Below are 25,890 nucleotides of genomic sequence, written 5' to 3'. Positions count from 1 at the left end.
TGTTTTATTAAAATAAAACGTTATTTTATTTTTATTTCTACCGACGTGACTTTTCCGAAATAGCCAACGAGTACGATCACGTGTGCTCGTAGCTTCATACGCGAGGCAATGCTGTATACAAAGATCCCCCGTATAGCCCTAACAGACTGTAGGGGCAAGTGCTGTTAGCGAGTAGCACCTATGAAGGTCGGCACGGCACACGAGGGGGTGGGTGGCCAACACCACGCCCGGCCGCCTTTGTCTCCCCAGTGGCGATGTTTGCACATCGCACCAGGTACTCATTTGAGGCTGAGTCCACCTAGGGGAGGCCCAGGACCGGTTCAGACAATCGTCACTGATGTTGGCCGTGAGCGGGAATCAAACCCGGGTCGCCGGGTTTGTAGCGCAGCGCGCTAACCCTAACCCTACCACTCCCCTACACCACCGCTGTTCACACACGCATACGCGGTATTCAGATAATTTTTTTACGCTCCGAAGGTGCATTTTTAATTAACATAATTATTTAACGAGCGAACGAGAGGCACTAATTGAATTCGCGTGAAAATGCTGATAATGATGATTATAAATGCACCCACGTGTGTATGGTGTGTATGTGTGCGCGCGCGTGCATGCAACGTGCGTGGAGCGGTTAGCGCTACGCTGCGCCCTGAATCCGGCATCCAGAGTTCGATTTCCGCTCACGGCCGCCACTAGTGACGATTATTTGAACCGGTCCTGGACCTCCCCTAAGTCGACTCAGTCCCAAATGAGTACCTGTTGCGGTGTATAAACATCGCCACTGTGGAGACAAAGGCGGTCGGGTGTGGTGCTGGCGACCCACCCCCTCGTGCACCGTTCCGGCCTTCATAGGTGCTCGATAACAGCACTTGCCCCTACAGTCTGTTAAGGCTGTACGGGGGATCTTTGTCTTTGCATGTCCAGTGACATCGCTGGATGGCACCATGCTGTAAGTGCAGTGCCGGCCCCTACAGGACACGGTGTGTGGGTACCGACCAAAGGGGAGAAGGTCGTGTGAGGCCATGGCACTCTGGTTGACCCGGGAGGACACGTGACCGGTTAAGATGACAGAAGGGCCCCAAGAGGGGGCTATGGGGGTCACGTGATTGGGACCCAGGTCCTTCCCGATGGTTCTGGAAGGTGGACGTGGCCATGGGCGGAGCCGGCCACGCCGCAGAGAATATAAGCCGGGTCCCGAGAGGGACCAGGGTTGTTGTTGTTGTTCATCCTGGGGAAAGAAACCCTTCGTCTACGATCTCCGTTCTACGAGACTTCCAGCACGTGGACCCGGGCAAATGCTGTTGGTCCCCGGTCCGTAGTACCAGTTTCGTGGTAACGAAACTCGTGGTAACGAAAACTGGTACTGGTGTCGTCTCTAGTGTCGTCTCTGAACTGTGTTCCTGACACAGATATTCTGCTGTGACTATTCCACCTGAAGACGGAACCTGAAGACGGAACTTCGTGGTAACGAAACTGGTACTGGTGTCGTCTCTAGTGTCGTCTCTGAACTGTGTTCCTGACACAGATATTCTGCTGTGACTATTCCACCTGAAGACGGAAGCTTGTGTTGCCTCCGAAACGTCGTGATTTAATTGTTTTCTTTTATTTTGTTTTATTACTATCTACGTGACTTTACCGAATAAAACCAAAGTGTGAATCCTTGCAGTCACGAAAGCTTCAAATCTAGAATTAACTAGTGTAGTAACTAGCGTAGTAACTAGTGTAGTTAGCCGGGTGGTCATCACCCGAGGTTGTTATTCTGTTAAGGGGAAGTTACTCCGTGTGTTGGAACTAAACAAACGCGCTGCCTTCAAAGTCTACGTCTGCGACTCAGTTTTGAACCCACGACACATGCAACGTAGGCTGCCGTACCATCAAGCCCTGATTGCATACTTGGTGGAGGCCAGATTTTAATTAGATTGAACAAATCAAGCTGGGGGCAATGCCAGATCCGTGAGCTTGATAGTTAGTTACTTAATACATCACATCTTTAAGCAGATATTTCTGCTGTTGTTCGCCACTAAGAAATAACGGATATTCAATGTAATATTGTGATATGTGTAATGCTCATTCTTTTAACATTTCTCACGTGAACCTGTTCATATTTTTAAATCTACATCACAGTAATATGTGCAATGTATGCAGCATCATAACATATAATTAATTATTCACTGGTCTCCCTCGCCACAGACTCTCGCCTGATTTAAGCACAAAATATGTTCTGAATGATTGCTCTGATGCCACGCAGCCAAATACTCCAAATGCACGTTTCTAAATGTGGAGGGAAAAACCGGAGGACGCGGAGCAAAATCCGCGACCTGTATACCAGGCGAGGGAGATAACATTTCACCACTGTGGCTGCCCTGGCCAGCTGGTTCCCTGGTAGTGTGCCGTGTGGCTTCGATTGCCAAGGTAGTTCCCTGGTAGTGTGCCGTGTGGCGCTGATTACCAAGGTAGTTCCCTGGTAGTGTGCCCTGTGGCTTCGATTGCCAAGGTAGTTCCCTGGTAGTGGGCCCTGTGGCTCCGATTGCCAAGGTAGTTCCCTGGTAGTGGACCGTGTGGCTTCAATTGCCAAGGTAGTTCCCTGGTAGTGGACCACGTGGCTTCGATTACCAAGGTAGTTCCCTGGTAGTGGACCGCTTGGCTCGGATCGCCCAGGTAACCGCACGCTTTTTCACGAGTGGAAACAGTCGCTCACGGTGGAATCTGGAAGCGCAGTCATTGGCAATCTCTCGCTTCAATCAATTTCACGGTCGTGATTTTTTTTGGTTTCTCAAACATGGCAGCAGTTTAAAATGAAAGGAGTTTTAATCTTAGGATAGCGTAGCCAAACTCAAGCACATGTAACAAATCGTTCCTTGAATAAAACGAATAAGATCTTTAAAAGCACAACATCCAAATGAAATAGAAAATCAGATTAAACAGATAAAGGTCATCATCATCATCATCGGTGATGATTCATCCACTGTGGAATAGATGCCTCTGCAAGCTGCCACCGCCTCTCATGACCTAGCAATGTACCCAGCACCTGCTCACGAACTGATTTGTTCATAATTCTGACCCCATTGATCTTCATGAACGATAAGGAGGGGCTAGCGGGTCGGTTCGGTTTTATCTCCATTTAATTTATGTGCACACCTTTTGTATGTATGTATGTTGAACGTCTTTCGTACAGAGCGAAGCCAACCGTCCTTACCGGAGGTGCGGGGGAACGGCAACAAACTTAACACAAAAAGCAGTTATAATGAAATGAGTTTTCAATTTAGATTGAAAAGTGCATAGCTCCAGTGGCTTCCTAATATTGGGAGAGTATTCCAGACGGCCGCAGAAGCGCATCTGAAAGCTCGCAATGCAGTGATTGTCTTTGTTCGATGGCTTGTGAACAATACCGCTTTATTTTGTTCCAGCAGTCGGTTCTTGATGTTGTCCACAGTTATCCATTCTGGTCCAGGAGCCTTTCTACATTTTCGTTGACTTCTTCAAGTGTGACATCTGGTGCCTCTTCCTGTTTATCGGAGTTAGTTTAATTCCTGGCCTATATATGTTTTTTTTTCTCTCTCCATAGATCTACATACATTCCTCCAACAATTGTATATTTCTCTCTGTTATGAGTTAGAATTGCGTATTTGTGTATGTATGTTGAACATCTTTCGCACCACACGCAGCCAGCCGTGCCAATCTGAGGCGCGCATTTCTTCTTGAGGGCGACCATCTTGTGAAACACCAATCATCAACCTCCTTTTTTCCCCCTTCACGCTCACATTTCTTGCTATGACGTCGTCAATTGTGTTTGTGATTCTCTGATTTATTTTTAAAATTATTCTCATAATCGCTTAGCAGAGTTTTGTGCATTCACTGTCCTCGCATTTCCATCTCTTGACTGATTTGTCTCCTGATTCTCAATAATTATTTGGAAGTTTCAGACGAATTTTTTATCGCTGTTTTCTTTCCCCCCAATACTTTAAATGCACTATGGCTATGCTAGTTATTATAATGAATTAAAGTGGTGAGATCCTATTTGAAATGTAACCTAACCTGCTGCCCTATTTTTTTTTTATATAAAACATCGTGTTGGGTTTTTCCTGCAGTAAGTCTGGACCTCTCTCTATGTTAAAGTGCAAACTTGCATTACACCAGCCTGCGACCGCCTCCTGTGTTGAATTTGTTGCACACATCTGACGATATGGGGTTTGTCCACTTCAATAAAGCAATCCCATTCCTAAAAGCACCATTCAGGGTCCTCCACATGCATTTACTTGATCCTTTCTTTTCTAAATGGTCGTTCATTATATTCAAATCTCTGCTGGCTGTGAACACTAATCAATCATCATCTCTCTCTCTTTTCTCATACCAGTGCTAGATTTTCGAGAAATCTCATTGTCTCTGAACCTTTTGCCTACTTATGCATTGAAGGCGCCCATTACGATGTTGTAATGTACTTTACTCTCACTTAGCAGTTGAGCTCACGCTTAAGTAATTTTTAACCTGCCATGTTTTTGGGGAGCCTTATTGCCAGCTTGGCAACACTATCTGATGAACTTTTGAACCCTAAAAACTCTTGCCTGATTTCCAGAGAGACTAAGAATCCCACTCCTCCACAATTACTATCAATTGTCCCTCTACAATGGGAAATGTATCAGTTACTCAAAAGTAAGAGTTCCCCCCATTCCTCCTCACCTCGCTGATACAAACTATGTCGCAATTTATTTCTGTCAATGTATGTCTCCAAATCGACACTGGTTTGATTCGCGAGATGGAAGCCGTGTGTTGCACGCAGCGACAGACAAATGCAGAAGACATCTAAACTAAAACTAAACTTTTTTTTTTTATTTTACCAGGTAAGGCCCCACTGAGCTACATAGCTCGTTTTCAGAAGCGACTTGGCCACAAATGATAGTTCAACGAAGTGGCTTATCAGGTGGGAATTCATCGCGGTCAATAACTTTAAACGCATGTTTTTAAATGTGGAGAGAAAAACCGGAGGACTTGGAGAAAAATCCACGCGACCACGGGGAGAACATGCACACTCCAAATATACAGGGGACGTCAAGGTGGGGATTGAACACACGACCAGGCGAGGTAGTTAACATCTTGCCACCGTGGCACCCCAATCTTGTCCGTACTCAGTGATGATTTAACAGCCCCTGCTCTCTCACCCACCCAGCTGATGCCACGGCTGGTGGGTCCAGAGCTGCTGGCGACCGTGGGCGGTGGTGTAGGTGCGTCCGTCACGGGTTGGGTTTATGACCATACTTCACCACGCTGCTCAGTGTGGGCTAAAGGGAGCGCCCTTATTCTCTCACCTCTCGCTGAAAAACCAGACGACTATGGGTGCCCCTATCCAGTAGAGATACGCAGGCCCACAGGGCACCCACGCTTCTCTGCCTCGACGAGGCAGCACCCCAAGGAGAGGAAAGGTGAAGGTGCAGCCCTGCCATGCCTTTCTCACACCGCTGCTGATTGACGGCTTCCTGTGCAGGGACCTGTAGAGACCCCCCCCCCCCCCCCCCCATTATAGAGAGCCCCCCTTTACTCCGCGCTGGCCAGACGTCTTGGAGAAGGTGGGAGGACCCACATTGTCTCTGTGGGTGAACATAGGCGGGGGTGTGGAATGTCTCCGGGACATCTGTTATAAAAGCCCGGTATTCCGTGTGTCCGTCAACTAATTGATAAATTAAAAACTTTCAGAAGCCCTGATTCAAAAAAGTTAGAGAAAGTGGAACCCCACCGCCCCCTCTCCCTAGATGTGAGGGTAAAAAGTTGATCCAACAGGTTTACAACAATTGTTGACCCCCCCCCATGTTTTATTTTATAGCTAGCCACATATGCCTACGCATCTTATATACAAGAGTCAGGAATATCTGCACACATTGGGGGTGGGGGTGTTGCGAAGTGCTGAGAAGCCCTCTGCAGGAGATAGAATTTCGTCCGCCGAAATTCTAGTCTGTTAAAACTGCGGGGCAGCGGTGCAAAAAAAAAGAGCTTTATAGCTCATCGGATTCCTCCAGTATAATTACATATTCTGATTCTGGAATGAAGAAACGTAGCAAATTGTTTAAAAACTGCCGTGCCAGGAGATCGAACCCGTCGACCTCCGAATTGCACGTCCAGTGTGCTAACCCATTGGGCCATGTCAGCATCATTAATCGTGGTGTATTTATTGAGTGTTTTGCTTTTGGAACGTGGCATTGGAATTTTGATGCACGCTTGAAGTTGTGGGAGTTCCATGTATAAGGTGAGTGAACGAGACAAGCTTGATGGTAATTTATTTTTTTAAATGCCTTGCAAAGACCAATGTACTGCACTGTATATATCTCACTGAGTGGCAGAGGTAAGAAATAAGTTGTGTTGCGGTGAGTACTGTTGGGCATTGTAGTAGACGCTCACCTGGATGAATAAAGGGACACGGCACAATGCTGCATGTTGCAACGATGTAAGGTAACCTTAAGTGCCTGCATACACAAACGACAAAAGCGCCGAACAAACTTTAAACCAATGTTAACCGCTTGACAGAATGAGTGACGCGACGATCTGCCTTTCTCTCTCGTGAATTCTGCTCCTAGCTCTCACCCCCCCCTTCTCCCATCCGTACTGTAGAAGAGAAAAGGCTGCCTCGCCGATTGTTTTATGAACAATACCAGAAACACGCACCCCCGTCCCTTCACTCGCTCAGGACGTGACCGGAAGAGAAAAGCAATAGCACGCAGCCATCCATCCAGCCAGCCGGCAAAACTTAGAAAGAAAAATATATTATGAAGAGTTTAAAAAAAGGGGGGGGGGGGGGTATCCCCACTACACCCCCGGGACTGCGGGACTGTGATGTTGTAAGGAACACTCATTTTGGGAAGCGGCAACTTTGAGACAACCCACGCGAAGAGAGTTCGAGAACATACGCAGCTTAAGGCCATAATTCGATCGGTTAAAGAAAAAAGTGGGCTCAGGCAGGACATGTTGCTAGGAAGGCACGAGGGCCGATGGTGGTCAGGAATGATGACGGACGGCAATAAGCTGGAATGAATGCGCCCGAGAGAACATCCACACGGGGAGATGGAGCGATACAAATCGGCTTGTGTACAGGTGCTGGGTGGGCAGGAGTGTTACATCGCGGGAGATGACAGAGGCTTGGGGAAGCCTTCATCCAGCAGTGGACTGACCATGGCTGATGATGACGAATAACCCCCATCTATCGCTTGAGTGGGTTTCCACCGAGAAGCAGGATACATTACTCCACTTGGTACAAATTAAACTTCTTTATCTTTAATCTCTGTTCTGAATATATAATTAGAATAAAACAAAGGACGTTTACATGACGTCGTGAATCGAGTGAGGTGAAATGTTGTACAGCGAGGGAAAAAAAGTATTTGATCCCCTGCTGATTTTGTACGTTTGCCCACTGACAAAGAAATGATCAGTCTATAATTTTAATTGTAGGTTTATTTGAACAGAGACACAGAATAACAGAAAATCCAGAAAAATGCATGTCAAAAATTGATTTGCATTTTAATGAGGGAAATAAGTATGACCCCTCTGCAAAACATGACTTAGTACTTGGTGGATAAACCCTTGTTGGCAATCACAGAGGTCAGACGTTTCTTGTAGTTGGCCACCAGGTTTGCACACATCTCAGGAGGGATTTTGTCCCACTCCTCTTTGCAGATCTTCTCCAAGCCATTAAGGTTTCGAGGCTGACGTTTAGCAACTCAAACCTTCAGCTCCCTCCACAGATTTTCTATAGGATTAAGGTCTGGAGACTAGCTAGGCCACTCCAGGACCTTAATGTGCTTCTTCTTGAGCCACTCCTTCGTTGCCTTGGCCGTGTGTTTTGGGTCATTGTCATGCTGGAATACCCATCCACGACCCATTTTCAATGCCTTGGCTGAGGGAAGGAGGTTCTCACCCAAGATTTGACGGTACATGACCCCGTCCATTGTCCCTTTGATGCGGTGACGTTGTCCTGTTCCCTTAGCAGAAAAACACCCCTAAAGCATAATATTTCCACCTCCATGTTTGACGGTGGGGATGGTGTTCTTGGGGTCATAGGCAGCATTCCTCCTCCTCCAAACACGGCGTGTTAAGTTGATGCCAGAGCTCCATTTTGGTCTCATCTGACCACAGCACTTTCACCAAGTTGTCCTCTGAACCATTCAGATGTTCATTGGCAAACTTCAGACGGGCATGTATATGTGCTTTCTTGAGCAGGGGGACCTTGCGGGCGCTGCAGGATTTCAGTCCTTCACGGCGTAGTGTGTTACCAATTGTTTTCTTGGTGACTATGGTCCCAGCTGCCTTGAGATCATTGACAAGATCCTCCCGTGTAGTTCTGGGCTGATTCCTCACCGTTCTCACGATCATTGCAACTCCACGGAGGTGAGATCTTGCATGGAGCCCCAAGCCGAGGGAGATTGACAGTTCTTTTGTGTTTCTTCCATTTGCGAATAATCACACCAACTGTTGTCACCTTCTCACCAAGCTGCTTGGCAATGGTCTTGTAGCCCATTCAAGCCTTGTGTAGGTCTACAATCTTGTTCCTGACATCCTTGGAGAGCTCTTTGGTCTTGGCCATGGTGGAGAGTTTGGAATCTGATTGATTGCTTCTGTGGACAGGTGTCTTTTATACTGGTGTAGTGGTTGATTTCACTCGGACAACTTTTGTCTTTCTTCCAACACCAATTTATTTACAGTTCTCCACATGTCCTCAATGCTCCACAACTCCCTTGTTTCCACAGCTCGCTCGCCGTGCTTCACTCGACTCGCCGCCTTTGTCTCTCCAATCTCCACTTCTCCGTCAGCTCCGATGTCACCATGCTTCCTCCACTGCTGGCTCCTTCGTCCCTGCTCCCCGCTCTCACCATGCTCTCTCCACTGCCAACTGCTTCGTCTGTCTTCCGCTCTCCGCTATCACTGTGCTCTCTCCACTGCTAACTGCTTCGTCTCTGTCTTCCGCTCTTCGTTATCTCCATGCTCTCGCCACTGTTAACTGCTTCGTCTCTTCAGCTGCTCCACGTCTTGCCTCGTCCAGCCCCCGACTCCAACTCTCCGTTTCTCCTCACGTCTCCCCAATTTATCCCCGCTCTCATTACACCCCAATTAATAAACCCGCGTTCCCACGGCGCTCCGCGTGCCCGTGCGCCTGTTACCTCGCCAGACTTCAAGACGCCACTCAGCACTGACAACAACGCCAGCCAATCACAGCCGTCCTAGGCTCCCCCCAGCTTAATTGGCCCAATCGTTACCCCATCGTCCCAATATGACCCCCTACTGCCCTGCTCCCGCGCAATCTCACCAATTACCCCCCATGCGCCTATTTATTCCACTACACAGGTAACAAGCTGAGATTAGGAGCACTCCCTTTAAGAGTGTGCTCCTAATCTCAGCTCGTTACCTGTATAAAAGACACCTGGGAGCCAGAAATCTTTCTGATTGAGAGGGGGCCAAATACTTATTTCCCTCATTAAAATGCAAAACAATTTATAACATTTTTGACATGCGTTTTTCTGGATTTTTGTTGTTATTCTGTCTCTCACTGTTCAAATAAACCTACCATTAAAATTATAGACTGATCATTTATTTGTCAGTGGGCAAACGTACAAAATCAGCAGGGGATCAAATACTTTTTTTCCTCACTGTATATGTCCTATTCCTCCTGTATATTAATTGTCCAAACCATTATTATTACTGCTGCTATCGTTGTAACAAAAATATATAGAACATTTTAAACACATTGCATATTTCTCACAATTGGTCGATTTTTAAAATATATTATGGCAGAGAGGGGGGAAATATGTCAAGCCTTAAAATGAAATGTAATATAATTAACTGTATTTGTTTAGCTGTTTAATTATATAAACGTGCTCTAATGCCGAGCAATTTAAATACATTAAAGTTCAAGCCAGGTGAGAACTCATTAAGAGGGAACATATTTGAGCTCGTCCCATACGGACGGAGTATTTAGTTGCCATGTTAAAGTCTGTGTCACAAAGTAAATACGTATACAAAATAAAGAATAATAAATTGCGAATTACATGACCAAACCAACTCCCATGATCGACACTGCACCGGGAAGGCCTTCATGCAGCAGTGGATTGGTAAAGGAACATAAATAGGAGAGAGTAACTGTTGTCGTTTATGAAATTACGTTATTTTAGATGACTAAACAACAGGTGACGCCTTTTGTATGTATGTACTGTATGTGTGTTTCCCTTATAGGAATAGATTTTACCCTTTTAACTGGCACAAAAACTGACACCTTTATTCAAGGCATCATGTTTGCAATAACCACAACACAAGCAGTCAAAATGCAAACAAAAAAGACAACCCTGATAATAATATGCTCTAAGAAAAGCCGTCTCGGGTGTGGACCAATTAAATTCAAGGACAGTGCCAATATTATTATCAGAGTTGTCTTTTTTGTTTGCATTTTGACTGCTTGTGTAGTGGTTATTGCAAACATGATGCCTTGAATAAAGGTGTCAGTTTTTTGTGCCAGTTAATAGGGTAAAATATATTCCTATATCTTGTTACTGGCAAAGGAGGTCTCATAATGTAAATATGTTTCACTTGTTTTGCACCCCGACGTAGCTAACCGCGCTAATCGAAGGCGCAGGGGGAGTTAGGACAACAAACTAAACACAAAGCGGAGTTCTGAAGAAATTAGTTTGTCAATCGAGATTTTAAAGTGCACAGGCTCCAGTGACTTCCTAATAACGGAAGCGAGAGCGTTCCAGACGGCCGCAGAAGCGCATCTGAAAGCGCCGCGCGACGCGGTGACCGCCGTCTTTGTTCGATGGCGAGCAGCCGAAAGCCGCCGATCCTCGAATGAGATCGGCGAGTTATTGTGGCACTTGTAAAATTGTAAATCATTGCACGGTCGGGTAAGTCCGTACTTGGTTCATCAAGGACTAAACACTGAGGTACCCCCCCTGGTGAGACACTGTTTAACCAATACATACTTCACTTGGAATGGAACTTTCTACAAACAAACTGAGGGCACCCCAATGGGCTCCCCCCTTTCTCCAGTTATAGCTAACATTTTCATGGAGAAATTTGAGACTGACGCCATCCAGACTGCCACTCTGCGCCCAACCTTATGGAAGAGGTACGTGGATGACACTTTTGTCATCTGGCCACATGGCCGGCCTGCTCTAGACCAATTCTTCGACCACATCAATTCCATACACCCAGCCATCAGATTTACCATGGAAGTCGAAATAGATGGCAAGATACCTTTTTTGGATGTCCTAATTAAAAAGAGACCTGATGGTTCAATGAGCCACTCTGTCTACAGGAAAGCTACCCATACGGATGCTTATCTGAAACCGGATTCCCACCACCATCCATCACAGAAGAATTCTCTCATCAAGACTCTGTATCATAGAGCCCAATGCATATCCGACCAGGAACACATAAGCAGTGAACTCAAGCACGTACACCAAGCTCTTAGGGCTAATGGTTATTCCGACTATACAATCCGCAAAGCTATCACTCAAACCATGAAGAAGAACCCTCTTGAGGAGCCTTTCAAAACCATCACTTTACCCTACATTGCTGGGATCACAAAAAAGATCTCCAAAATCTTGAATAAACACAAGATCCAGGTCCGTTTCAACACATTACATAAAATCCGTGATCTGGTTCCGTCTGTAAAAGATGTGATTCCGGACATACAATACCCTGGTGTCTACAAACTAAGTTGCCTCTGTGGTAGTAGTTACATTGGAGAAACCAAACGCCATATCTCGGACCGCATTCGTGAACATAAAGCAGACCTTAAACACGGTAGGACCAACACCTCGGCCGTAGCAGATCATTGTTCTAATTCAGTAGGCTCACATGCCATTGACTTTTCCAAGACGGAGGTTCTTTGTAAGCCATCTGGCTTCCATGAGAGATTCGTTCATGAGGCTATCCACATATACAAACACAGAGACAATTTCAACCGAGAAGATGGATTCTATCTTAGCAATCATTGGAAAGATTTGATAAATCATTTCAGTTCTTGATTGATTGTTCACGCTTACAGTGGCTTTCAGACAGCATACATAAAAACAAATTTCGTCTCCCCCCTCCTCTTTTCAAAAAATAGATGGACTAGTCCTGGGCAAACTGCCAATCGTTGCGCGTGACGCAAACGTTATTTTTTTATATATATAAATAAAGAAATAAATATGCCGTTTTCAAAATAAATTTATGCAAACCGACACACCTGATGATGACCGTTTGAGTTATGGTCGAAACGTCGTGAGAATTTTTTATTGTTTTATATATATTTTGTTATTTTGTTGTTTCTCTTCAACGTGACTTTACCGAAAAAACTAAGAATATGTGTACGGTCATTAAGGTCGACCATACTTCACCACGCGTGGGCAGTGCGGGTTTATTTAATTGCGTGTCTTCATCAAAACTGTTAACGCTTGTTGTACTTAACCTGCAATAATGCATTTTCAGGACTGAGATGAACATTTAACCATATTATCTCCATATATATAAAAGGCAAAGTTGTGAATGTGTGTGTCTGTTCTGTTTAGCGTACTTCCCGACATGCAACAAACTGGAAATTTGCCTTGTGGGTACTTTCCAGACTGTAAACCATGCAAAAATTATAAAAAATACATTATTTATTTTGGGGAGGGGGGGGCCCAATAATGCATATTTGTTTTGCACGGCAAGTGAGCTGTGACGTCAAATCTGTCACGTGACCCTCGCATGTGGCAGCGTAACGCAATGTAGTGTAGCGGTTAGCGCGCTGTCTGTGTGTGTCTGTGTGTGTGTCTGTGTGTGTCTGTGTGTGTGTCTGTGTGTGGAAGCGTAACGCAATGTAGTGTAGGGGTTAGCGCGCTGTCTGTGTGTGTGTCTGTGTGTGGAAGCGTAACGCAATGTAGTGTAGCGGTTAGCGCGCTGTCTGTGTGTGTCTGTATGTGTCTGTGTGTGTGTCTGTGTGTGGAAGCGTAACGTAATGTAGTGTAGCGGTTAGCGCGCTGTCTGTGTGTGTCTGTATGTGTCTGTGTGTGTCTGTGTGTGGAAGCGTAACGCAATGTAGTGTAGCGGTTAGCGCGCTGTCTGTGTGTGTCTGTGTGTGTGTCTGTGTGTATGTCTGTGTGTGTGTCTGTGTGTGGAAGCGTAACGCAATGTAGTGTAGCGGTTAGCGCGCTGTCTCTGTGTGTGTGTCTGTATGTGTCTGTGTGTGTGTCTGTGTGTGGAAGCGTAACGCAATGTAGTGTAGCGGTTAGCGCGCTGTCTGTGTGTGTGTCTGTGTGTGGAAGCGTAACGCAATGTAGTGTAGCGGTTAGCGCGCTGTCTGTGTGTGTGTCTGTGTGTGTGTCTGTGTGTGGAAGCGTAACGCAACGTAGTGTAGCGGTTAGCGCGCCGCACTACGAACCCGGCTACCACCGGTGACGATTATTTGAACCGGTCCTGGGCTTCCCCTAGGTCGACTCAGCCTCAAACAAGTAACTGGTGTGGTGTGTGAACATCGCCACTGGGGAGACAAAGGTGAATCCAAGTCCCGGGCGAAGCCGGGTAGTAAAGCTTGTAATTTATATTAATCAACGCGTTATTATAACACTTTGGCATTTCAATTCAGAGGGTCGCTGGTTCGATTCGAGCAAGTTTTTCAAATCACGTTCTGCTGTCCACTCAGTTTTGTTTGTAATCGACACGCCACTGATTGTGTGTGGTGGGGTGAGGTGTGAGTAACCCCACAGCTTCCCTGCTTCGGCACAAAATGTGTGTTTAAAGAGGGGTTACCTGTCGCTCTCACTTGCGACGTGAGGAAGCAATTGCAGGGCCGCACCTTTACCAAAATATTTCGTTTGCAGTAAGAGCAGCTGGTCAGAACGTCACAGCAACAATACAAACACACACACACGATAGGAGTGCAAAGTATAGGAAAGGTAAACAAATAACTTTAAATATATAGACTAATAAAACTAAACAATTGTTTTTTTTCCTTACCAGGTAAATGTTGACAAATGCAGTGCAGCCCTACTTGTGCGAATGTCCACGTCCAAACTGTTCGGTGCAGGAACGCTGCAAATGAACAATAGGTTCACTTTACATTATGAGACCTCCTTTGCCAGTAGCAATATATAGTAATAGGTTTTTTACCCTTTTATCTGGCACCAAAACTGACGCCTTTATACAAGAGATCATGTTTGCAATAACCACAACACAAGCAGTCAAAATGCAAACAAAAAGAGACAACTCTGATAATAATATGCACTGTCCTTGAAATTGATTGGTCCACACCCGAGACGGCTTTTCTTAGAGCCTAGTCTCCTCTGGTGTTGGACCAGATGACGCCAAAAGGCGTCAAAAGGCGTCTTGTGTTGTGGTTATTGCAAACATGATCCCTTGTATAAAGGTGTCGGTTTTGGTGCCAGATAAAAGGGTAAAAAACCTATTACAATAGGCTCACTGACGCCTCCAAAGTGGATTGCATAATGCTTTGAGATCGTCTAAGTCTCCACTCAATAATTAGTAATTAATCACCGCATGAGGATCAATTTAATTTTTATTCAAAGTGATCAATGTATAGATACCCCACTAACAATGACAGGCACAATGCATAGAGGAAACTGCATTTGAATGATCGGCTTGCACGTCGCCTGCCATGGTGTAGCGGCCAGAAACACTTAAGACTTTTAGTCCAGATGTCGCAGGCACAATTCAAGCCACTAACAACGCTTCTTCTCTCAAATCCCTTTCGCCTCCGCTCACCCAGTGAACAGCAGCAGTTAGTCGCGTTTCGTGGGTTAAAGCGCGGGTGACTTCCACCTCTACCAAAACGTCTGGCGAGCGTGGAAATGCAGTCTAAATACCCTCTAAAGAGGTACTATAGAGGGCCTCTACAGCTCCATCTAGTGGAAGGCTCCTCCGCCAGTCATAGCCTTCTTTACCAGTCTCAATGCACGTATATAAATCACGTTAACGCTCTCCTCTGTAATATATGGAGCCATATTTTTCACAGTACTGTAGTCCAGACTCTTTGTTTGGTTCTTTCGGTAAAGTCACGTGGTAGGTATAAAATAAAATACATTGAATCACGACGTTTCGGGCGCAACACAAGCGTCCGTCATCAGGTGGGACAACCACAGCTAGAAACAATTGCTGAAGTGGGCAGATTCAAATCTAGATTAGTACTGTAGTCAATCGGCTGTGGGGGAAGGGCATCAAGACTCATGCCACGTTGAGGTCTACTCAGCGGCAGAGCGAGCGGGTCCCAATCGGAGAGGTTGCGGGTTCAAATCGTGGCTGGGGTGGATTGGCTCAACCCATCATCCTTCCGGGGTCGATACAATTAGTACCACTTTGTGTGGAAGTCAACAGTGGTTGTCCTATGGATGGACTCGCTCCTTTCATAGGAACGTGGAATGTCCATCACTTGCTCGGGGCTCGATACAGGAGGTGAGCCTATGCATAGACTCGCCCCAGCCATAGGAACGTGGAATGCCCATCACTTGCTCGGAGCTCTAAACAGGTGAGCCTATGCACAGACTCGCCCCAGCCATAGGAACGTGGAATGTGCATCGCCTGTTGGGGACTCTAAATAGGTGAGCCTATACAAGACTCGCCCCTAGCCATAGGAACGTGGAATGCCCATCACTTGCTCGGGGCTCTCAGCAGGAGGTGAGCCTATACATAGACTCGCCCCAGCCATAGGAACGTGGAATGCCCATCACTTGCTCGGGGCTCTAAGCAGGAGGTGAGCCTATACATAGACTCGCCCCAGCCATAGGAACGTGGAATGCCCATCACTTGCTCGGGGCTCTAAGCAGGAGGTGAGCCTATACATAGACTCGCCCCAGCCATAGGAACGTGGAATGTGCATCACTTGCTCGGGGCTCTAAACAGGAGGTGAGCCTATACATAGACTCGCCCCAAGCCATAGGAATGTGGAATTTCCACCACTGGCTCCGGTGGGGGGTGTAAACAGGTGTATAAACAGGTGCGAGCAGCAACACGTTGACTGTCGATTGCTGCGAGGACTGATTGCCAATCAACCTGCACGTGCAGCCGGTCGCGTAAAGTTCATTCAAAGGCGTTGCATACCCATAAAGTTATCCTGCAGTGGCGGGTATAAATATCGCGAGACTTGAACAGCGTCTCGCGAGACTTGGGGCCCGTTTTTACCAGTTATTTATTATTTTATTTCTTGCTTTGTTTACAGTGGGACTCAACAGCGGCGGAGGTGACGGGAAAGCCACCAAGGAATTAACCCCCAGCGGAGGTGAGTCTCTGCCAGTCTGTCTACACCGTCTCCCTTCTACGAGCCCTTTTAAATTGTCGTGGTAAAGCGGGGAGAGCGGGTATCCCGGGACCCCGGCGAGAGACGCCTCTCGCCTAGATCCGGTACCGGCTTTCCTTCGAGGTCCCCGGCAGCTCCGCCAGCCCGTGGCGCTTAGGCCTCTCGGGGTCCGTGCACCTCGCTTTTCTTGCTCATTCTCGCCTCGTTTGTCGTTTACGTTCCAGTTGTTGTAGTTTAAACTCGTGGTGCATATGGAGGCGAGTGGTAAACCGTCACCTTGTTTGCAGGGATTGATGTCTGGAAGCGAGTGTAACAGTTGGCGTCTGTACTTCTGTTTGCTGTGCTTCGGTCGGGGCGGACTGGCTCCCGCCGTGAGAATGTGGAATTGGCAACGCTGCTTCGGACTCCGGCTAAACCGAGCGACGTCCCATTGCGCGTTAGAGCTGGGAGACTCTCTCTTGTACTCGGCCGTTCACCAAAGTACACTACACAGCAACTTGTGAGCGATAACTGCTGTTTTATTTACTTAAGCAAGACATTAATAGTTGTCTGAAGTTCGTAATTCACCAAATGACTTGGCTAACGAAAGTGAAACGGATGTAGGTAAAGTTCCTCCGTCTAAAACTACTGCACTGTTTTGAGTCGACGTTCCACTTTTTGCGCGTTACGGTTGCAGAACTTAAAGCACGTGACCTTATTTCATTGACGAAAATGTCATTGACTTGTATTCGTTACAAATGTGCGAGTTTGTCTGGCCACCCCTTTTTTACCATGTTTAAAACTATGAGTTCTACTTTTGCATGTGCTGTTTGTGTTGGTTGCAGTGGCTGAATGACGAGGAACCTTCAATAACTCCCAAGATAATCTTTCACGCAGAACCAAGCCAATTTATTAGCGTGATTTGTACTTAAAAAAAACCGCACACACGCACAGCTTTTATCCACTTGACAACATCTGATCCTTGAAAGAGCCGCGGGGTGGTTTTTTTACATTCTCAGAGTAAACTGGGAATGTTGGGTTGGGGAAAATAAGTCCATGTTTATTCGTAATTAAAGATTATCACCGGTTTCAGCCGGCTGCTTGCAGCAATTTGTTGGTCGAGTGCACTGGGTAACGTCGCACCGTCTTTACAAAGCGAACCACAGGTCTCGAAGCCGAATGGGCAACGAACAATAACGAATCCGCTTTGCATTAAGCCAACAATTGCTTTGTTTGAAACAGAAAATATTGAGCATCGGCAACTCGGCATCGGGCTCCGCAAAGGAGATCATTAGACAAAAAGTAAAACTTCTCGTTGGAAAAACAGACCTTTAACAAGCTGCTGAATATCACAATTTCGACAAGATTGAGGGCTTCTCCGTTAAAGTAAAGTTGAAGTTTTTTTTTTTTAAAGATCTAGAACCTCAAAGGGTTTGGTTTTTTGGGGGGGGGGAGGGGGGGTGGGTGGTGAAACGAGACAAAAAGACTTTAAGCGAGCATCAGACATGGCCTTCCTGGACAACCCGGCGATCCTCCTGGCACACATCCGCCAGGCGCACATAACGAGCGACGACACGGGCATGTGCGAGATGGTGCTCATCGACCACGACGTGGAGGGTGGCTGCATCTCGAGTGGCCAGTACGGCCCGGGCGGCTTGAGCCGCAGCTGCCCGCCGTTTGGGCCCGACAGCCGGCGCCTTTCGCCGGCATCACCAGCGTCGCCAGGGTCGCCCGTCTCGGTGTGCTCCTTCGCGTCGCTCATCTCGTCCGGCGGGCGCAGCGAGTGCGAGGCTCCCGTGCTGGAGCACTCGCAGTCGGTGGACATCACCTCCGGGTGGGATTTTGGCATCCGCCCACGCTCGAACACCGGTGAGATGATGCGGCCTGATGTGGAGCTGCTGTGAGCAGCGGGAGCAGCAGCAGCAGCAGATTGTCTGTTGTGCGTGACTTATTGTCGTAGTGGCGAGGGGATACAATCGTCCAATGCTGGTGTGGTTCTTGATGCACTACTGCTTGTGGTGCCAATTCTTCGCTGTAATATTCGGAGTCGAATAAAAGACACCAGCTCGCCAAACGCCGATAAGTGGGTGTGGCTGATGGTGCTGGTGGTGCAGTAGCGGCAATAGCATCCAAGTCCCATTGTGTTGATGGTGCACAACCTCAATCTTTGATAAAGTGAATGCAACAGTTGTCATCCTTACATCAGTGAATTGCTGTGGTTGATGAAACCGCATAATCAACAGGAGATTACTGGTGAAGGGGAAGGCTCACGCTTGGATTTTTATACAAGCACTGCAGTGTCGTTGAAATTCTATAAATGAAATTCGGCTGGAGTTAATTCTAAGCAGACCCTTCTAAACATTGAGTCTGGACATTTCCTGAGTACTTTATATTATAACCAATATGAGTTTAGTTCATTTTTCATAGTTAATTTATTTGGTATATCCCTGTGAGCCATTTGGCTCTTGAATCGGGTGCAACCGCATGAGAATAAGTTTCTGCAAGTGTAGATGGTATTTAAAATGTGTTATGCAGTTTAGTATTGATGGTAACACAAGTCATCTTATAAAGTGCGGCTTTTATTCGTCAGGATTCTATAGCTATTGCATTTAGTTTTGTAAAATTTGAAAAATGGTTTGTTTTTGGATCTCCATTTGAATGCCAAATATAAATGTTGAAGTTGTTAAACTAAAATGCTTAAACATAGTATCCTTTTTTGTAATTGTTTTACTTTTCAGGGACATTAGTTCTGTTAAGTGTTATCAGCATTAGGTTACTTTTGCACATCACAGCAATAAAAGCTCCAATTAGTGACAAAATGCTGTTAATTAAGGTCTGCTTCTGCAATTTTAATGACGGCTCCACAAATAATCGAGTATCTGAATTCCTCGTTTTTCCAACATATGCAAACATTTACTGATGAGTTTCAGCATTTAACCATTTTTGTTTGGAAACTTTCGTGACTGCAGGAATCCATACTCTGGGTCTTGCGGTAAAGTCATGTAGGTAGAAAAATAAAATAAAGTGTTAATTTTTAACCATTGTTAACCCCCACGGGGCAAGGGATGGCACCGTCCGTGTGTTCCCCTTTTCTCTCCCTTTCTACCCCCCCCCCTTGCCCCTCGCCTGACAGTTCTTTTTTGCTACCCACCCTACCACCGAAACCCTGCATTTTCATCTTGCCTTGAAATTCCTGAGGGTGGGGGGGTGGTGGTGTCTGAAATGTTTTTGTTAGCAGGGCTGTACCCCGATAGGGGGGGGGGGTTAACAATCCATTAACGCTGGCTGTGGTTGGAATGGTCTAGCAGTGGCAGAGGTAAAGTTTTTTTGTGTCTTGGATCTGGATCAAGCAGCTGGTTTGGTTGATTGCTGCTTCAACCGCAATGTGGAGGGATAAGGAGGTTGGGAAAAATGTTGAATGTTTTAAACGGTTTTGAAATAAATTAATGAATGGTGCAAACTTGTAAATGTGGGGGGGAAATACATTTCAATTGTTAATTAAGTAATCAAGAATGAGGGTGTAAAATATAACTGTTTGCAATGAACAGATGGTAAGCATTGTTGATAGGTTGCCTCATTTTGCATTTTAATTGATGTTGGTAAGAGTGAAAGATTGCTTGGAGAGTGGTACAAATATCCGGATGTAAGGACTGTTGGTCCATCTGATCTCTTGGGCATTTGTAGAATACCTTTTGGACCTCTAATTGGCCTCAAATGTTGAAACCAAGATCATCCAGAAACACTGCAATTCATGCTTGGTTGAAGCAAAAGAAATGGGTAACGCTGGTGGGAATTTACCTTTACAACTGACCTAAAGAACTTGATCACATTTTATACAAGCCTTCGGGTGTTAACTCGGCCCATGATTTCTATGGGGCAGGAAAAATGAATACTAATTCGTGAAAAGTCAAAACAGTGTTTGTCCTATATAAAATGTGTCCTTGCCATTTGGGGAATGTGGAATTTTTCATCAACCAATGGACACTGCCCAAAGCCTGTTTGTTCAGACAATGTGTTTTTCATACTCTCCTTGGATGATGCACTAAAATAATTATTTCTGTAATTGTTATGAACACCTGTAATAAACAGATTGATAGTTTAACTGCAGTTTAAAGTAACCGATTTGTTTACGGTGAAAGTTTCCCAATGTTGAAATGTGATCCACAAGTGTTTTTTTTTTTTAAGCCTGTGGTAGAATAATGCCGTAGCAGCGTTTCCCTGTGGTCCAAAGGGGAGGGTTACAAGATTGGCACTGTTGGCTGCGTATGGTGAGAAAAGTTCAATATATGGGCATTGAAGCCATAATTACATATTTACATTATTCTGCTTTCATATGACGCTTGAAAAAAGCAACAGGTTACAACTGTAGTTTTTATGTTATTTTGCAAGCCATTCAATGGCATCGTGGGTAGCTGAGGTGGGGTGTGCGCTTGTTCCACCATAGTGTGTGTTGCACTGGGCAGTCATTGGTGGTATGCCTTGTGGTTTGCGCCTTGGTATTCACGGGTGGACGAGTCATTGATGGAGGAAATAGCCACCTTCCATGTGTTTTTGGGACACTGTTGAAAGGTTCCCCACTGTTGTCAGGGCAGAGAAACCAGGCTGTTACTTGGAGTCTTCGCCAAGGTCGTTGTTTGGGACTTCACCGTTGGCTCTCTTCTTGTGCCATTTGGGTGGTCGGGTCCCTTTTTTGTTGGCTGGCAAAATATATCTGCATTGAGCTTTGGCAGTGCTCAGGCGTGGATTGATTTTTTTTTACATTCACCTCATACTTAAGGGGTTAATTTTCTAATCTCATTTGTGTATTTTATTAACACTGCATTGGTCACAGCTGAATGTAAAAAAAAAACAGCTATTTATTTATCATTGTCAGGTCCTCCAAGTACATAAACAAGCAACGTCCCCATTTGTAGATCCCTCCATCTTAAAGTATTTCTTACACAACCATCGGCTGAGTGGCCTTCTGGGAGTGCATAATTTCAGCAGCATTGTTTTAAGACGCACCCGGACCAATTTTGATAAGGTTTGTCATCAGCAGTCAAACTTGCTTGAATCCGTGTTTGACTGCTGATCTTGCAGGCAAGGACCCTCTTTAACAATATGGGCTCTTGAGCTCGACCCAAAAAGTAGACCAGTAAGTATTGTATGCGAAATCACTTTGTGACAACTTTGAGTATTGCTGGCAACCCATGACAACACATTGCCTTACATCCTCGAGGCATGAGCGAGTTGTTTTGGCCCTCCAGGAAACACGTTTTCGGGCTGCTATTTCAAATCTCTATGGCACATGTAAGTAGGTTTTGCTGCATTTGTATCTGTGCATACATGTGGCGATTTAATATTTATTGCCACCCCTGGCCTCCCAGGGTCTTCATTTCAATAATCGATTTTTTTTTGCGATCATACCTTTTTGGCATTGGCTTTCATTTTAGTGTTTTGTACATGCCATAAGCTGAAAAGTAACATGACCATCGGAATATCATTAGCTAAATTTGTCAGTTTTTTATTTGATATGGTGCATGCATTGAGTATTTTAATTGGTCATTTTATCTAAAATGTCGTGAGTACACTTTGTGGTTGGCACAGTGCACATGCAGAGCACGAGTACCCAGAGATGGAGGAATCCAATCTCTTGGCCATATGTTGAATTTTCAAGTCAGTTCCTAAAGAAGCTCCCAGCACCATGGACTGAAATGTCAGACCATCATACGAAGTGACACGTGGTACAACACAAATATACATCGGAGTGCCAATCTTTTTTTTATAATATATTGTGCTCCAACAATTATTGTTGCCTAATGTAGAATGAGGGTGTCGATGTCTGTATTGTAAAGTCATCTGTTTGCTTGCTGAACTATTTACGGTCACATGCTCACAGGGTCACTGACCCTGTGAGTAAGCAGCGGCTAATAATACAATCGACATGGAGGTAAATGTTATATCTTTCAAAAACTCTAAATCCGCAAGTCGGACAGTCTGACACTTAATCGAGTGTTAACTGCTTGCCAACAGCCCCTTGGCCTAATGCAACTCCAACGTTTTGGAACAGCCTTAGTTCCTCTTACCATCCTACGTCTTCCTTCAAAAAAATTAGTTCTGTATACAACTGCATTTGCCAATGTAATTTTGTAACTTTTGAGCCATTCCCATTTTATTGATAGGTCAACTGGGACTTTTTGCCTTTTTACTGCTTTTCCAAGCTTGCATTGATGTACTTATGCAATTTTAACGCGCATTATTTATTTAAGGGCTTGTATACTTTATTTTATGTATTTACTAGCTTGACTACCCGGCTTTGCCCGGGACTTGGATTCACGACGCCCGGCCGCATTTGTGTCCCCAGTGGCGATGTTCAAACACCACACCAGTTACTCGTTTGAGGCTGAGTAGACCTAGGGGAGGCCCATGACCAGTTCATATAATCGTCATCGGTGGTGGCCGTGAGCGGGAATTGAACTCGGGTCGCTGGGTTCGTAGCGCAGCGCACTAACCACTACACTACCGCTCCCCACAAACGCACGCTCGTCCATAGGTATACATACATGCGCTTGCAGCAGACAAACACAACTTTCAGGGTGCGTACGGCAGTAAACGACTGAAATAATAAAACAATGCTACGCGAAGAACGCCTTGGACCTGCAACACATTGGCATTTCACTTTACCCGTGATCAGCAGGCACACTCAGTTACGCTTCCGCGCACGGGTCACATGACAGATGTGACGTCATAGCTCACTTGCCGTGCAAAAAAAATATGCATTATTGAGCTACCCCCCCCCCCTCCAAAAAAAAGTGTTTTTATTTTTGCATGGTGTACAGTCTGGAAAATACCCACATGGCAAATTTCAAGTTTGTTGCATGTCGGGAAGTACGCTAAACATTTTGAACAGACGTGCATAATGACAACTTTTGCTTTATATATATGGAGATGTATGTATTTCTAGTGATTTACTTACCTTTCGTATACTTTGTACTCCTATAGTTTTGTGTAGATGTTTAACTTTCTGACCCACCTCCACTGGATATCTTAAAAAGAACTTCATAGCTCATCGAATTTCTCCCAGGGTAAATGCATGTTATGATCTGTGATGGGAACAACAGAGTTTCGTGAGCATTTGTCACTGCCATTTTTAATCCTCGAAGATTTTGAGGTGACTTTCAACAGTTTTCTGTGTGGGGTTATTTGTTCAGTTCTGAATATGCCAGGTAAAATCATGCATTTTTGAAGAGGTTCCTGAAGTGGTTCACAAACGAGTTCATTAACCCATTTTTCCATAATGCCATCACGTGGCCTCTCCTGAAAACGTTATCTTACAAATCTGACGGACCCATGCCCCTCAACCTTCCAAAGAGCTGGATTTACGCGCGCGTTCACCACCGCGCGGCCCGGCTTTTAACGATGGCTGCTTGTGTGGTGCTCTACAGCGCAGAGGCTTGAGCGGTTAAGGAAAGAGCGCCAGAACCAAGTGAAGTGCAAAAACATCCCGTGGAAGGATCGGGGCACTCGGCAGTCTTGTAAGTATGCACACATTCACAAAACGCTGTTGTCGTTTGCGCTGCGGGATTAACGCGGGTCTGAAATTTACAACTTTTTCCCAAGGTATTTGCAGGCGTAAATGCTCTGTGTCAAAACCTCCACAATTGTACGTAAAGTTATTTTGCCACCGTGTGTTTGTGAACAATTGGTGCTCTCAGCACGTGGTGCTGGCGACTTGCTGGTATTGATGGGCAACAAATGGGTATTTAATGCATGCAAGGTGTAGAAACGACGTGTCGAAAAAGCTTTGCGATCGTTATTAAAGCACAAAGTAATCATTTCAAAGAGGTGTCATTTTTAAAGTTGTTGTGCATAAAAAAACAATTAAGGTACCACTGGCAAGTAATTTTTTTTTGGTCTAAGGAGAGAATGGAGCGGCGTACTGCCCCCATACTTGTTAACTCTTTGCAACAATTTGACTTTGGTAACAAACTGGAGATTAAAATTCATTATTAAATGGTGTGTCCATTTTTGTAAGCGTGGTCAGTGACACGTGATGTATTGGCATTTTTTTTAAAGACCATTCGTTGATAATTCTCTACTGTGAGAAATATCTTGACTGCAAATGTGGACTTGGAAATGTATTCTCAACAAAGGATTGACATTGCTTTCAGACGCGTGGAGTTTGGCACAGCAAGCCAATGAATATAATGAGCTGAAATGTGTATCGGTGTTGTAGTTTGTACACTACCACAATCCAGCAACATTTTTGCACCGCCAATTAGCACGATAGGCTACGTACAGTGTGAAACACGTATACCATGCATACAACAAACACGGCTTTCCTGGTTCATCACATCCACACGCTGCCTGAATCTTTTCGAGCTCTCCTAAGTTTATTTGGTCCCTAATGCGAAGCTAGTTTGTGTGTGCGAATGAAATAAGCTTGGCTACCCCACGTGCCGTGCCAATTTTAAGTGCTCAATAACATAACGGTCATTTGGCCAACAAATAAGGTTAAACTGGGGATGTGTTTTGGTATGCGGTTGCGCAGAGGTCACTGCTACGAAGACGGCTGCCAAAGTTCAGTTCCCGGCCACGTAACAATCTGTGGCATACGATATAATATTATAACTGGTTGTCCTTCCGTGTCCATCTCGGCCTTACTCGGGTACCTGGTGTGCAGTGTAAACATTAGCAAATGGGGAAGCTAAAGTTGATCTGGGCGTGGTGCTGGCAACGCATCCCCTTGTGTGCCTTCCTAGTATTAATGTGCTTGTGAACAGCCGTTTGGTAGTCTGTAGGGAAATACAGGGGACTTTTTTTACTTTGTGCACATGCCCTGTTTGTGCATGTGTGGGGAGCACCAGTGCAGTGGTTGGCGTGCTACGAACCTAGTAACCAGAGTTTGATTCCCACTCACGACCAACACTAGTGATTATCTGATCCTGGGCCTCCTAGGACGAATCCGCCTCAATGAGTACCTGGTGCGGTGTGTAGACGTCCCCACCAGGGACACAAAGGCGGCCGGGCGTGGTGCTGGCCACCCACCCCCTCGTGTGCCCATGCCGGCCTTTATAGGTGTTTGCTAACAGCACTTGTTCCAACAGTCTAAGGCAGTGGTTCTTAACCTTGTTGGAGGTACCGAACCCCACCAGTTTCATATGCGCATTCACCGAACCCCTCTTTAGTGAAAAATAAAATGTGATTTTTTTCAAATTCAAGACATAGATATGTTTTTTACTGGTACACAAAATGAGCCGTGCATGAACATTACCTTGTTCAAAGAATAAAACCAACACAATGCATAAACTCACAACAAATTACATACCTGGAAATCAATGTGACTTCTGCTGTTGCCTTTGAGAGATCAGTTCAGATATGCGTGGCTTCACCTTGGCAAGTGCCACTCGCATGTCATTTTCACAGCAAAGTCTGTTCCTTTTCTTCGTTTTTATGTCCAGCATCCTCAAAGGATTGCTCGCAAAGATATGTTGTAACAAATGGTATAAAAAAATCCAGGGCTTTCTTAGTAATAACTGGATACTTGTTCATTTGTCGACACCAAAACGTTGAGAGCGTTGTTGTTCTGAAGAGTTGCTGTTGAACCTGGCTCTGCTGAATTTCAATGATTTCGTCGAGGAATTCATCATTGACATCTGCTGTTTCAACAGCAAACGTGAACGGCTGTCTCA

At 45.5% G+C, this 25,890-nt stretch overlaps 1 protein-coding gene across 3 annotated transcripts in view; it reads left to right on the top strand.

Annotated features, from left to right (window-relative positions):
- Positions 1–16,078: 16,078 nt before the first annotated feature.
- Positions 16,079–25,890, top strand: part of MAPKAP1 (MAPK associated protein 1) — a 128,811-nt gene continuing 118,999 nt past the window's right edge. For 2 of the 3 annotated variants that reach the window (XM_032959055.2, XM_032959054.2), the window contains exons 1-3: positions 16,080–16,222; positions 17,065–18,088; positions 23,644–23,733. In XM_032959055.2, the coding sequence (XP_032814946.1) occupies positions 17,725–18,088; positions 23,644–23,733 (454 nt within the window). In that variant the 5' untranslated portion in view covers positions 16,080–16,222; positions 17,065–17,724. Of the gene's footprint in view, positions 16,223–17,064; positions 18,089–23,643; positions 23,734–25,890 lie in introns of all 3 variants that reach the window. The other variant, XM_032959056.2, reaches the window with a different exon arrangement.

The sequence above is a fragment of the Petromyzon marinus genome, chromosome 22, assembly GCF_048934315.1.
Source record: "Petromyzon marinus isolate PM22_M1 ecotype Great Lakes invasive population chromosome 22, UKy_Petmar_22M1.pri1.0, whole genome shotgun sequence".
NCBI classification, from domain to species: Eukaryota; Metazoa; Chordata; class Hyperoartia; order Petromyzontiformes; family Petromyzontidae; genus Petromyzon; species Petromyzon marinus.
The sequence above is the reverse complement of the archived record's forward strand: the minus strand, read 5'-3'. Positions and strand labels throughout refer to the sequence as shown.